The sequence below is a fragment of the Labrus bergylta genome, chromosome 2, assembly GCF_963930695.1.
Source record: "Labrus bergylta chromosome 2, fLabBer1.1, whole genome shotgun sequence".
Taxonomy (NCBI): Eukaryota; Metazoa; Chordata; class Actinopteri; order Labriformes; family Labridae; genus Labrus; species Labrus bergylta.
This window is the reverse complement of record NC_089196.1, coordinates 16,618,436-16,632,995: the sequence shown is the minus strand read 5'-3', so window position 1 is coordinate 16,632,995 and position 14,560 is coordinate 16,618,436. Positions and strand designations below refer to the sequence as shown.

The window sequence follows — 14,560 nt, the reverse complement described above, 5'->3', positions numbered from 1 at the left end:
TCACGTGACGCTACAGGGGAATTTCGACAAAACGTTTCCTCTCTGTGATCCCGGTAAAAAAATAATAAAAAAAAAATATCCACACATGTTGTTTATTCATTGGAGAACGGGTTGTTTACATACAGAAACTAGGAGGTGTGGTGGAGGAGTTCCGGTGAGTGGTTGTAATATGTGTGTCGGAGTCGGAAGTGAATTGTTTTTGCATTTCGTTCCCGGAAAAACTAGTGAAAAGTAATTGTGATGTTAAACGCTGCACTCCTGCTCGGCTGTCATAGTCTCCTTCGGGGCAGGGTTATTGAACTAGAAGATCCCCGAACAAGTTCAGACATGTTTTTTTTTTTTTATTCGGTCTTCAATTTTAAATGAGAGCATCATATCCCACAGAGAACTGCATTTACAAATCCTTTAATGTAACCTTGCCTCATCAGCCGGACACCTGCACAGATTATCACCTATGGATGTGACATGAGGCTGTAAGTGACTCTCTCAGAGCACGCTTGAAATTTGCTCATAATTCAAAGTTTTGATTTGTCCCGAAATAATGAGTCGCTAATGAGATATTTTATAAAAAATTTCTAAAATTTTCCATGTGTGTTAAAGTAGTTGATTGTCGAAGTTACTTTAAATTGCACGGTTTCGAAACGTGGTTTGGCGAGGAGCTGTTTTGTTGTGCCCCTGGCGGTAAATAAGTAAAACTTAAGGCGGCTGGATGAAAAAAAAAAAAAAATCACTGGTGTTCAGAAACCCAATATAACCAGTATGATGTGATGTTTCTAACTAAAGAGCTGAAGGATGTCCAAAGAGATTTCTCAGGAGGGGGAGCAGCCCCAGTCTGCTTCTCTGTCCCCGTCCCAGGCTCAGGCCACCCAGTCCACCCTGTCTCCATCCCAAGCCCAGTCTAAATCCCAGTCCCAGACTGGTTCCAGTTCCTCTAGTGGGCCTACCTCGGCAAGCCAGTCATCCAGTGGATCAGGGACGCTGAGCAGTGTGGACACCATCCCTGTCACCCTGGCATCTGTCCCGGAGGAGCCGGAAATACAACCCTGGGGTCGTCTGCTGCCCATGGCCCGAGGCTTCAGAAGCCAGGGTGAGTCCACTCTTTTTATCCTTAAATGCTTTAAGTGGATTAAGTGATGTTTACACTGGTCCCTAGTACTACTATTAGTCCTTACATTAGTGCTAAATTGGCACAGATTCAATACTACTAATTATACTGCTCATAATGTGATACACCTGCAACAGCCCAGATGATTTACATTAGGGGAAACATGTTGCCAATTCAGAAACAGACGGAAACAAAAATGAATGAAAGAAAAAGTGCTGCAAAAAATAAAACAACTGCATTCACTCTGCTTGTATAATCACAATGCAGAGTCAAAAGCACACATGCTCAGAAAACAGCAAAAGAAAAATGCTGCAAATCCAGCCTTCATATCAGAAGTGCTCTAGCATGCCTGTAGTGGCGCACAGTGGAACAGTTTAGCATTGACGGGGAGAGAGCAAGGGAGACCAGACCTTAAATATCTTGTTTAGATGGCGAGAGTATCGGCGCAATTGCAGTAGCAAGACGATTTGAAGCGAGTGCTTACTGGAGGGAGGGGTGAAGAAGCCATGGTGGGGATGAGATGTCAGGCACCAGTTCTGCATCTGAAGCCAGGTTTAAATGATTAACTTATTGTTTGTTTGTGTACAGACTGTGTAGAGGATCAGTACCTGTTTGGACGGGACTCTAAGTGTAACTATGTTCTGGATGATCCGGATGAAAGAGGATCCAAAAAATTCAGAATCTACAGCAAAAAACACTTCAGGATCTACAGAGTGAGATAACTTCATGTTGGCTAGTACCTGATTACCTGACTCACTACCTGATTACTGTTGTATGTCTGACTGAAAAAAATGTCTTTTGTGTGTCTCAGGAGGGCAGCGAGGTGTTTGTGGAAGATTACAGTAACAACGGGACATTTATTGACGGGACCCTGATCGGCAAAGACAAGAAGTTACCGCTTGTTAACAACGCAGTGCTCGCACTGTCTGAAATACGCAACAAAGGTTAGAGAGACTGAAAAACTTCAATACACACCTGTGGCCTGTTGCACCAGCTAAGTGTAAGTTCTTTCTTAAGTTATGGTGTTAAGTCTACACTTAGTCCTACGTTAAAACTAGATACGTTCTAACGTAATTTGTGTCATTGTGCACCACAGAGAGGTAAGGTTCATCTTAGCTTGTAGAGGGTAACGTCCAAACTAACCAAAATGTTGTTGCAGATAGTTCCTACTGCCAATCATTGATTTTTTTCAATGCAGTGTTCATTACAGTGATGCCTCTCATGCTTAATTGTCTCTGAACAGACTAAATAACTACCATTCACAGATAAAAATAACTTCCATTAACTGCAGTTAATCAACGAAAATGTATTTAAACTATGACAAAGTGTCATGATTAAGTAATAACAACAGCTATTACCTTAATCTACAGCTGGTGTAAAATAACAACAGTGGCAATGAGTGGTAAAATCTTCAACTTAATCACAAGGTAATTTAAAGCTACTCATTTGTTGGTAGCTTGGCGTTTTCTCTGCACATCCAAAATGAGAGCAGGAGTACAAATAAAAGGCACCATACATTTCTGAGGGATGTAATCTATCACGGAGAACCGACGCCAAACAGCTGGTAAAATCTTCTGTTTCTCCTCATCCTCCAAGTTATCACCACCTTTTAAAACGATACACCGTCCTTGACCACCATATTTTACAGAGGACTTTCCACCTAAAAGCCCGTTTTCACGTTTGTGCACATTGATGACATTCGGCGTCAGATGGTTCAGCTGTATTGAGGACCGACTTATTGCTTAGCTAGCGGCTGTACGTCTACATTTTGCCTCTATCAAATATAGAGGTGATAAAATTTGAAATTGGTACTGTTTTTCGCATTCCTGTTCTGACATCCAACGGAACAAGACATTCTATCCCTTAAACCAAAGATGTAGTCTGCATCTCTGTGTTTCTCGCCACCAGCAACTGATGTGATGTAAACATGATGTCTACTCCAAATTGGTCTATAGGAGCTAGGTGTAAGATTTAAGTTATAACTCATGCCTAAAAACTATCTTACCTGGTGCAACACTTAAAATGGAAGCAGTGCATAAACTCTATCATAAGTTAGAATTTACTCTTAAACGTGCGCATAGCTGGTGCAACCCTTTACTGAACTCTAATAACCAAGTGTCACTTCATCGTCTGTCTGTCTTTCTGCCTTCAGTCTTTGTCTACATCGATCTGATGACGGATGATCAGTCCAGTTTACCCAAAGCGCTTCAGGAGAAATATGTGCTGACACGGCGGATTGGCACGTGAGTCTGACTCTGGACGTACTTCTGTGATGTCACTTCCTTTGCCCTGCACCGCTGCTTCTTACGCCAGAATGTATGTGCTTGTTTCTGTGTGTTTCAGAGGAGTGTGTGGCGAAGTCAAACTGGCCTTCGAGAGATCCACCTGCAAAAGATTTGCTGTCAAAATAATAAACAAGAAGAACTTTCAGTCTGAAGGGGTGAGTCATCTGAACTGCTCTCTGATTGGATGAGAACTGTCCGTCTTTCATCCCCTCTACCTTCCCTCACTTCCTTCTTTGATTCCTTTGCCGGATGTAGCAGTTAAAAGGTACAACTGAGAAAGACTTCAAAAATCTACAAACATGGCATTCAGCATTGTGCTTCATTTAATGGATGTATTAGATTTGGGCTATGGTCAAATTGCCCCAAAAAATACCTGCCTTTTCCAGTGCCAATAGCGGACAACAATGATGATCATGTGATCTGTTTTTTATTTCCAATGACAGACTGCGATAAGAAACGCACAAACAGAAATCGAGATTCTGCAGAGAATCAACCATGTGAGTCCGAAACCAAAGAAGAAGAGCTGTTTACTGGCAAACCTTTGTCATCAAGTTTTAAGTGTATTCTCATCTCCCTGTTTCCTTTCCTCCTTCCTCTTTTCCTTCTCTATTCTCCTTTACCCTTCTCATCTCTTTCATTTGTTTCTTTTCTATATATTTCCTCTCCTTCTCGTCTCCTCTCTCTCCATTGTTTCGGTTTTCTCCTTTTCCTTGATTTCTCGCCCCGTTTCCTTTTCTTTCTTTCCTTGACTTTTATTCCTTTCCCTTTTTCCCCTCCTTCTCTTTTTGTATTCTCCTCATTGGATCTTTTTGTCTTAGTATCTCTCTTCATTACTTATTTCTTCCTCCTCCCTCTCACACCATCCATCCGCCGTCATCTACCCGTCTTTCTCCTCACCTTTCCTTGTTTTCTGACCTTATTTCCCCTCATCATCTCCTTGTTTCCTTTACCCCTCCCATTGTCTCATCATTTTCTCATCTGTTCTCCTGGTTTCTCCTATTTTTATCTTATTACTCCCCCTATCTTTACTTGTCTTCTCCCCTGGTTTTGCCTCCTCCTCTCTTGTTTCATGTTTTTTTCAATTCATGTCTTCTCTTCTTAACTGTTTTTTTAACTTCTTGTTTCCTTTGCTACTCCTTGGCCCTCTCCATCCTCCTTTCCTCCGCCCATCTACTCTCCTCACTTCTCCTTGTCTCCTCTTATGGTTTGTCTCCTCTCCTCTCATGCAGCCTTGCCTCATTAAGACGGAGGACTTTTATCAGACAGATGACAGCTACTACATCGTGTTGGAGCTGTGAGTAACATAAGCCATTTTCTCCATTACATTTTTTTTTTAAATAATCTTATTGTCTATTGTTTTATTCTGTAACATCCAGCTTCATTTGATCAAATCAATTTTAGAGACAGAGACAGTAGAGCAACAAACAGAAGTGGTCGATGGCCAATAGTAAGGATAGGAGAGTGAATTTTTGTCTCTCTCTGACCTGCTTTACCTCCCCCCGCTGTCTGTTTCTCTGCCTGTCTGTCTATCAGGATGGAGGGTGGAGAGTTGTTCAATAGAGTCAAGTCACAGCAGCAGCTTAAAGAGAATGTCGCTAAACTTTACTTCTTCCAGATGCTTAAAGCCGTTCAGGTGAGAAACAGAAACAGTTACTGTGGAAACCAGGAAACACATTCTTGTACAAACTATTCTTCCTGGGGTCCATACAAAGAAAACAAGAAAGAAAAAAAAAAAAGCACAAAAACAAGATCAATCAAATTCACAATATTTATGAAGTGTGCAGTCACATAGTTGATATGACCACTCGTGTGTGACAGTAAGGGACCATGGACTGGCACAGAGGCTGGGACAAGTGTATGAACACTTTCATCACTTCAATATTGGGGTGTGAATACTGCTATGTGTGATTGCATGCACTGAACCATGACATGAATACAAATAGTTATAGGCCCACTAGGCATGTATACTACAGCGTTTTCAGTCCCTTTTTTTTGTGTCTTTGTGCAAAATGTTGTTGCCTGAACGCAGACGTTTTTTGAAAACCAAAACGGAAAATGAATCAGTTTTCAAAGGATCATTCTTTTGTAAACAAGCCTAAGTGTGTGTGCGTGTGTGTGCGTGTGTGTGCGTGTGTGTGCGTGTGTGTGCGTGTGTGCGCGTGTGTGCGTGTGTGTGCGTGTGTGCGTACGTGTGTGCGTACGTGTGTGTGTGTTTCTGCAGTACCTCCACAATAAGGGGATCATCCACCGAGACCTGAAACCAGAAAACGTCCTGCTGTCTTCACAGAACGACATCTGTCTCATCAAGGTACAAACACCTTCATCATCAAATCATCATCCTCATCTTTACCGTCTCATAGCTACAGTAACACCTGGCTGTATCTTTTTTGCATGTGTGTGGTTTTTGTGCGTCAGGTGACAGACTTTAACCAATCTAGGATCTTGGAGGAGGCGATGTTGATGAGGACTCTATGTGGAACTCCTAATTACCTAGCTCCTGAAGTCTTCACTCACGCCTCGACCACAGGTTACAGCCTAGCTGTGGACGCGTGGAGCCTCGGAGTCCTGCTCTTTGTCTGGTAGGCTTGCTCGTCTCACAGACCTGTCCCCCTCCCTCTCTTACTGTGACTTAAGTATTAGTTTCTCTCCACCTGTCTTTCTCTTTACCTTTCTATGACCAAACCTGTCTCTACACGTGTCTCTTTCTCTCTCTACCTTTCAATTTCTGTCTGGTTGTCATACTTTATACTTAAAATTCTCTCTCAACCTGTCTCTCTGTCTCTAGTCTGGGGGGCTATCCTCCATTTCACGAGAGCTTCAGCAAAAAAACAATTACGGAACAAATAATTGGAGGAGAATTCACAATGGTGCAGGCAAAGTGGAGAAGCGTATCGGATCAAGGTACTGCTGTTACTAAAGTATGATACTATTACTACTATACTATTGGTACTCAGTGTGTGTGTGTGTGTGCGCGCGCATGCGCGTATGTGTTCACAGCGAAGGACGTAGTAAGGAAGCTTCTTGTGGTTGATCCTAGTAAGAGGATGACTATTGAGGAGGCTCTGAAACACCCCTGGTTACAGGTAACTAAACCTCATGCACAACACTACTAAGGTACATCTACAACACTACTAGAGCAGTAAAACACTGGTACAAATGTAGATTTTGTTAACTATGAATTGAAATGTGCTTTGATCCAGGGACAAACTGTTGATATTCTTCGACTCTTCTAATTACAACTGAAGCATGTTAGGTCTCTGACAGCAAGGCCACAACACGGGCATTTCTTATACTACAGGCAAGCTACCAAAGAAACCTGGTTAGCTTTAATTACTCTTTCAAAAAACATTATTGTGGTTCTCTTTGACATACCACATGCTTAACGATACTTTAAACTACAAACACAAAGTAAATGAAGTGGTTGAGCAGAGTGTTTAAAGAAAACAATTATATACCTACTTATTATACTTCTTGTTAATAATACTGCATATTACACATCACAAGTCTTATTTCTTTAATTATACAAGTTCCTGTAGTATTTGTACTTCATTTATATTGTTAAGTCAGAAGCACAAGAAAGAGTCCTGCTCATAATCAGTTGACTTCAAAAACCTTTTGGGGCCCTTTTTCATATGTTCAAGGCAACCAGTTTTTATGATCATTTCATTGACATTAATGGATATTAAACACTTCAAAACAAAAAGATACTAAAATCAAATGTTACCCGGTACCCAAGATTAGATTGGTGCTACAAAGTGGAGGTTATGGGAGCAAGGCCCAGTTGCAGGATAGGAGACTCAGGCTTAGCATGTCTCTGCTGCTCAGACTGACTTTTTTTTCTCTGATTGTGGTTAGGATACCAAAATGACTGAGTTGGCTTTCGCACTCATGTACCCCCCTGCTACAGCTGATGACTTCAACGCCGATGCTGCTGCAGGTGATGCAGCTGATGACTATAAGGCTGCTGTTGCTGAGGTTGCTGCTGCAATGGTAACCACATGCACACACACATTCAGTCGTTCCCTTTTTACCAGAATACAAATGTTTACTTACTCCACAGCCTTTAAATAAGTAACCCTGACTCCTCCCCTCATCAGAACCCTGAATCAGCAGAGTCAGGACACTCAGGGAGGAAACGGGGAAGGGATGAAGGAGATGATGAGGGTGAGGAACACCCAGCGAAAAGATGCCAAGCCCCACCCCCTGCCCCGCTGTAATGGACCAATCAGAATCAGCTCTGTTCTGAACCCAGTTTTGCTGCCAGCGGAGCAAGAATAGTGCGGTCTCAGGTCGTTAAGTAAACAGTTTATTGTTCTATTGTTTTTCATCTTATTATGAAACAAAACTTTTTATTTTCTTGTAATAAAAATGTCTCTTATATCTTATGTAATTTCAAACATTTCATGTAAAAAGGTTATAACTGTTAGCATTATCACATGAAAGTTTTCCATTGTAACAGGATTCATTGGTGTCTCTTTCATATTTACATCCATATCTATGATCCTGCTAATCAGAGATAAGGGCGAAGCAAGATATCTCACTCTAAGCTACTTTGATAATTAGTTTGAATATATTCATCATAATATGATGTACATTAGACAGTACATTATAATAAGAAAAATACATTGATAAATATATCACAGTTGAGAAAAGTACAATTGAATTTAATTCAGTATATTTGCCAGAAGATACAGGGATAATGTGCTGTTGAATGAAAGCAGAGTATTGTAATAATTGAATTTGCATAGATCAGATCAATAACCCAATTTAAATCACATATGATGTGGGCTATCTGAACAGACCTCATCCACAAGTGATTGTTTTAAGTATTAAAAAAAAAACTTCAATCTTTCTGTAGCTGACTTGAAGTAGTTGAGTGAGACATGTTTCTGTCGCAACTCTGTTGTCGTACAGATCAGGCAGCTGATCAGTGAGTCACAATAAAGACCATATGGCTTTTGTATTTTTCAATCTTTGCCTTTGCCTTTTATATATTTCACTGAGTTTTTTATATATGGCTGGACGATACGACAAAATAATGTTGTCACGATTAAACATTGCATATCAGTCATTATCCGTAAGTATCAAGAAAAATGTCAGTCAATCTCTCTTAAAGGCAGATTTTTTTTCTCCTCAGTGAAAGTTGAAGAAACCAGATGGTTAATTGTGGTTGAACCTTACTTTATTATCAGAGCATGACAAATTATACTTGAAGAGAGGAACATATCACAATCATATAAGATCAGTGCACGGTAATGGAGAATGCTGATATGACTGTTTTTTCTGAGGAGTAACCCTTACTGGCCCGGTGCTTGCTAAAGGTTAACACTAACAGTCGTTTGGGACCTTTGGTCATTTCTTTCCTTGGACGTGTTCTAACGGGTGATATTGTTTCAAAAGGTGAAAAAGTTTTGTGGTGTTGCCTTTGTAGCTTCACATGTCTTCTGGTGTAACGACCTGCCTAAATATCACACGAGTTAAGCTGAAAGGTAGAGGATTTCATTCATTAAATATCATGAGCTCCGTTTCAAACATCAACTGTCCTGTCTCTCAAATATAGGCATAAACAGCCCCAAACATAAATCTTGAAAAAAAAGTATCCAGATTGATGCTTTTAATTTAGGTTGACATCACTTTCTTGGTTGAACAAATCCAAACCACAGGTACCCCCAAGGTTAACCCAACTTCTTCTGTCAGTGCAGTGTGCTTAACTTGCTTTACCCTGATTGTTCTGCAGATACTTTCTAACACCACAAAAAAAGTCATATTCTCCTTAAACCTCCTTCTTAGGAGGAACCAGATGGTTAATTGTGTTCTATGTACTTTAGAAGTTTGTAGAAGCACATTTGAGAGTTTTTCCCAGTCTCACAGATTGTGATTTTTCCAGCAGTGTCATTATGCCCTGCACTTACACATTGTGTCTGGAGAAATATAGGTGTCCCTACGTGAGGATTACATTGCATTATAGATAGTGGAGGTGTGAGAGGCACAGTGGGACATGCCCAAACAAAGCCTGAAGAAGGCCCTTCTGGCCTGGGGCCCCAAGCAGCGTCTCTTAAAGTACATGTGATCTATGTGAGCAAACTGTGACACATGCGACATCTTTCAGGTCACATGACAATAGCTTAACTGTATGGCCTGTCGATACAACGTCACACTTTTGGGTTGTGTGTTGTTGCACAGGCGTCATGGGGCCGGTAAACAAATCAAACAGACGAGAAAAACTTCAATAAAATGTTATAAACTTTATTTCTCTTCATTACAAAGATGATTTGAAATCACGATGAACTGCAGATCTAAGACCCGCTTCACAATGTTAAACAACACGTTAGCTAAATACCAGATCAGTAAATTGATGTGACCAGTTGCCTCACTAAGACCAGAAGAAACCTCACCTCACCAGTCAAGTTAGCAGATCTTTACTCCAACAATGTACAATTCTGCCGGGATTCTATTTCTACATTCCTAATGAGTCCAGCAAGAGATTATGGTCAAATTTGAACATAGCCTAGTTTGATTCAATCTTTGATTTAGGAGTTTATGCCCTATTGACACAAAGATTCTACATAGACATGTAGAGTCTGTAGACCAGGGTCTGGATTGCCACAATGGAAGTGCTCTGGTTTATGTTTGTAGTGCATTTGTACTGTAGTCTGAGTTGTATTGACCAATCACATATTAGCAGGCTTTGGTGTATGCAGGAGAAACAGTCCGTGTCGGACATACCAACTCCCATCACTGGTAATCCAATGATGATTTATTGATCTCAATAAACACATATGGATAAAAGTGCAGCTGACAATCCATAATACAGATCAAACATTTCAACTTGAGCCATGAATCAGCTTGACGCCGTGTTGTTTAAGCTAATTAGCGTTTAGTTTCACTGACTACCTGAAAGGCACATGAAATGAACCAACCTCCATTCATCAAACAAGCATTTGAAAAGTGTTTGTTTTCTTCTCTTGACACCTAACAAAGCTTGCATATTTACTTCTTTACATACCTTCATCATGATTCGTTTTTCGGCAAACTCAATCCCCGTAAATCTCAATAAAAATTATTTTATTTTTTAATGCTGAAGGGAAATTGATTTTCATCAAATCATTATGTGCCATTTTATTCTACAGACATTGTCATTGATTTTTGTTAATTAATGGCAGTTAACGGATGTTAATTTCAGACATTTGTCAGTGCAGAGATACTTAGGCATGAAAGGTTACCCTTTAATAAGTACTGCATTGAGAGAAAGGTTTTAAACTGATTGGTCACATGAACCAAAAACATAATTTATCATTTCTGCAACAATATTTTGGTTCATTTGGGTGCTAAGCTCTACTAGTTAAGATGAACTTTACGTCTCTGTGGTGCAACCAAACAATGACACAACTTAAGTTACAAACTAACTGATTTAGTTTCAACCGAACGTAGGGTGTAATGTAGACTTTGCACCCAATCTTAACACAAAACTTAAACAGAGCTGTGCAACAGGCCACAGACCCCTCAGCTGGTCTTGGTTCAGTTTTGTTCTCTGCCTCTGAAGTCCAGAAAAAACCTGGAGAACCAGCGTTCCTTTTTTTATGATTCAAAGACTTCAAACAAACAGCAGGTTCTGCTCAATCAAAGCTTCTAACTCATACGATAAATTAAAAAGTGTCTATGCTTCTCTTACTGTACTGTTATTTTTTATTCTGTTCAATATGGCTTATTGTATTTTAGCTTATGTTTTATCTTGTATTTGATTTTCTTTTACTCTTCAACAGCTTCAAAGATTTCAGTGAGTCGGGCATGTTTTTAAAATAAAATAAGTCAGTGATTAAAAATACATCATCTGATTATGCAGGAAACGTGTTTGTGACTCTGGTTTACTCTCTGATTACTGATTAAAGGTTGAATCAAGAAGAAGTGAGTCCACAGGAGAGATCAAACACCTGAACATCACCTGTAATCTTCATTACCATCATTCTTCTCTCTTTGTTTAAAAACGAATCACCCTGTCGCTCTACGCTGAGAACTATTTGTTCCTACTTCATCAGGACCTGCTTTCCTGTGTCACTTCTGTTAGCCGTCCCCCTGTGATGATTTCACAGCTTGGCTTTGCGGCGGTCTCTGGCAGCGTACAGGACAGCGTGCGCTTTGTCAAAGGAATCGCCAACGGCGGACTGAACTCTGCTCCTCCAGTGCTGCAGCTGAGGACGCTGCTGCAGGACGTCTCTTCCTCCTACCATAGGCTGCAGAGGGACACGCGGATCATGCTCAGATAGACAAACAACTGCCAAACTACATCAATCAATATCTTGACCAATCAGAGCCTCTGACCTGCATGAGCTCACAGACGGCAAGAAGGTCGGCCACAGTGATGTCATCACCGCAGAGAAAAGGCTGTCGGCGGAGAAACATGGACTCCAGTTTGTCCAAAGTGTCTTGGAGCTGAGAGAGAGCACGATTCAAACGCACCTCGTCAACATGAGAGCCTGTCTGAGCTGGGAGGAGCACCTGGGACAAATGAATGGAGAGTTTCTCACTTAAACTGGTCAATGCATTTTTTTTATTGTGAATACGTAATGTATTTTTTGTGTGGGTATGTTTGTGTGCTGTTATAGTTGTATCTTTATGAGGACCAGTGTGAGGATCTCATCAACTTTCTCTGATTATATGGTACTGTACTGTGACTTTTACCCTTATGTTTGATAACTTATTGTATTTAATCTACAGTGTTAGCTGTGTTTAGTCTGTCTTCTCTTGACTTTTTATTGGCTTCTTTTAAACATTTTCAAACCTTGTCTTATAATGCATTTATTTACCCTTCGTCATGATGCTTTTAAAGTCTTGCGTGAAGCACTTTGAAACATATATACATGCTATACAAATAAACCTGCCAAGCCTGCCTTTAAAATACAAATTTTAAAGTTAAAACGTCAAAACAAAAAACTGCGACTGCAATCTGACTAGAGCAAATAAACTGTATTTATTTGTAACTGATAATGTTCACCTTACCCCATGCTACACTTTCAGCAACGCCCAGAAGTTTGTGATGTGACAAAAAAAAAATTGTGGCGCTTACACTTTCACAAAAATACACGTGATTTGAACAGAATCGAGAATCAGAATTGACTGAGTACGATCTTTGATTAATACCTACTGACTAATCAGTTCTCTAATCCATGTTGTTCATTCTTCCAAGGTGTTGGAGCCAAATTATCAATCATACACAAGGTACGGATGATCTGCTTTGTGAAACTTTAAGAGGTATTATAACCTAATCACCAAAAGGTAAACAATGGGAGGAGGAGAAATACTGAAGGGCAGTGTTATGGAATACATGAATCTGGATCATCTCAAGTATTGTGTGTCTGTATATACAGTATATATTCGTTTACCTCCAGTATAAAGACTCTGGCAGCGTGGGGTCGTGTGTTAGTGTGATGCCAGGCTGTGTATTCGTCCACTCTGGCTCGTCTCTCTGGTTGACGGGGATACCAGTGCTCTGGAATGGCATACTTGGTGGCCAGGTACTTCATGATAGCATCACTTTGAGACACACACACACACACACACACACACACACACACACACACACACACACACACACACACACACACACACACACACACACACACACACACACACACACACACACACACACACACACACACACACACACACACACACACACACACACACACACACACACACACACACAGAAAGTCAGAAGGAAACTAACCACTAAAACAACACAGGACACTCAGATCCCTGTGCGTGTCTGTACCTCTCAGTAAGGACGAAGCCGTTGTCCTCCATGACAGGAACTTTCTGCATAGGGTTCAACTTCGTAAAGTCTGGAGTCCTCTGTTCTCCTGCATAAATTACAGCGTCAATAAACGTCAACCAGATTTAGTAATAGCCTACCTGTACGCTGGTCATCACACGACCAAAAATGTCTGCCACTTCACGCACCTGTTTGACGAATACAATTTGTTAAAGGCAAATATTATTGAATCACAACACTGCTTTTTAGGTTCCTTATGTGCCGAAATAGTCAGAAGGTACATTTAACTTGTACCTGGTTTGATTATCAAGAACATAACATATTTGTAAATCTTAAAAGAAAACCGCATTTTAAGTAAATGAGGTTTTATTGCAGTGACCATTTATGTGATCTGGGTCAAAGGTCTTCAGGGCAGAGGTGATTTGTGCGGAAAGCAGAAAGTAACGAAACTGTAAACTTATGCGACTCACTGACCACCTTTCATATCGGTTTATTTGTCTTAACAAATTAATAGATAAGTAGTTATCCCATGACTTAGTACACAGTTAGTATCCTTGCTCACCTTTTCTCAACGCCACGCTGCGGACCGTGTGCGGAATTTTGTTGCAGTTGAGCAGGATGTGTATCGCCCGGCAGGGCTGCGACATGAGGTCCAAATACACCTCAACAAGCCGACGACTTGCCATGGAAACTGAGTCGTTCTACACGGGATAAAGGGAGAAACAATCAATAGAAGAGAGACAACAACAAACAGAGAAACAGCTGACTTTCTTCCTCAGTTTGTCTCAGGTGTTTGTTAATGGCGTCTGTTGCTCTGCTGCGCCCCCAAAGGCTTCTCGTGATAATGCAGAAGTCCTGAACCGGCCTGTTAAAGGGTAACTAAACCCCACATTTTCAGGTGTACTGCTCTACCCTGGATTTTTTTTTTTTAAATGCCTTTAAAATGTCAATGTATCAACTTCGAGAGGGAGGGGGGCAGGGGGGTAAGACACGCCCACTCACTCCTTCTGCAGCAACAGGACACAATGTTTGCCCCGCACACACAAATGAACCCCTATGTGCTGCAGGCTGTGAATGGGACATACATGCAGCTCTAAAGTGAAATGCAGACACCAAATCTCAATAGGTCAGTTTTACAAAATCAATACAGAGAATAGTTTCTAAATGTTTTTATTCATAATGTGTAGTTTACAAAGTCAGAAAGTATTTTCAGAAGTGTTGCGACACCTGTGTGATTCATTATCCTTGCTTTGGAGTATATGAAATTATTCTCATTTAGGACAAAGCACTGCAAAAATACTTAACATTATTTTGTTATATTCATTTTTCACAGTTACTACAGACACCTGGCATACCCAAATTTTGTGCAGTGGTGCTGGGAATACCTGGGCCAGCACATCA

General features: G+C 40.7%; 2 protein-coding genes across 4 annotated transcripts; one reads left to right on the top strand and one right to left on the bottom strand.

The window, feature by feature from the left end:
- Positions 1 to 16: 16 nt before the first annotated feature.
- chek2 (checkpoint kinase 2) lies at positions 17 to 8,361 on the top strand. Of its 3 annotated transcripts, XM_020649736.3 has the most exons (16): positions 69 to 154; positions 429 to 473; positions 784 to 1,087; positions 1,694 to 1,818; positions 1,917 to 2,049; positions 3,258 to 3,348; positions 3,449 to 3,545; positions 3,834 to 3,887; positions 4,620 to 4,684; positions 4,924 to 5,023; positions 5,612 to 5,698; positions 5,806 to 5,969; positions 6,176 to 6,291; positions 6,388 to 6,473; positions 7,246 to 7,380; positions 7,488 to 8,361. In XM_020649736.3, exons 3-16 carry the CDS (start codon positions 793 to 795, stop codon positions 7,605 to 7,607), a joined length of 1,668 nt encoding a protein of 555 aa, XP_020505392.1. In that variant the 5' UTR covers positions 69 to 154; positions 429 to 473; positions 784 to 792; the 3' UTR covers positions 7,608 to 8,361. The 3 variants fall into 3 exon arrangements, with proteins under 3 accessions (XP_020505389.1, XP_020505393.1, XP_020505392.1); XM_020649733.3 differs by lacking the exon at positions 429 to 473 and having other exon boundaries at positions 17 to 154; XM_020649737.3 differs by lacking the exons at positions 69 to 154; positions 429 to 473 and adding an exon at positions 28 to 53.
- Positions 8,362 to 9,615: 1,254 nt separating this feature from the next.
- gstt2 (glutathione S-transferase theta 2) lies at positions 9,616 to 13,972 on the bottom strand. Its single transcript, XM_020649777.3, has 5 exons — positions 13,722 to 13,972; positions 13,160 to 13,247; positions 12,771 to 12,921; positions 11,710 to 11,886; positions 9,616 to 11,621 (listed from the first exon to the last, which is right to left on the bottom strand). The coding sequence occupies exons 1-5, from the start codon at positions 13,843 to 13,845 to the stop codon at positions 11,475 to 11,477; spliced, it is 687 nt and encodes a 228-aa protein (XP_020505433.1). The 5' UTR covers positions 13,846 to 13,972; the 3' UTR covers positions 9,616 to 11,474.
- Between the last annotated feature and the right edge of the window lie 588 nt (positions 13,973 to 14,560).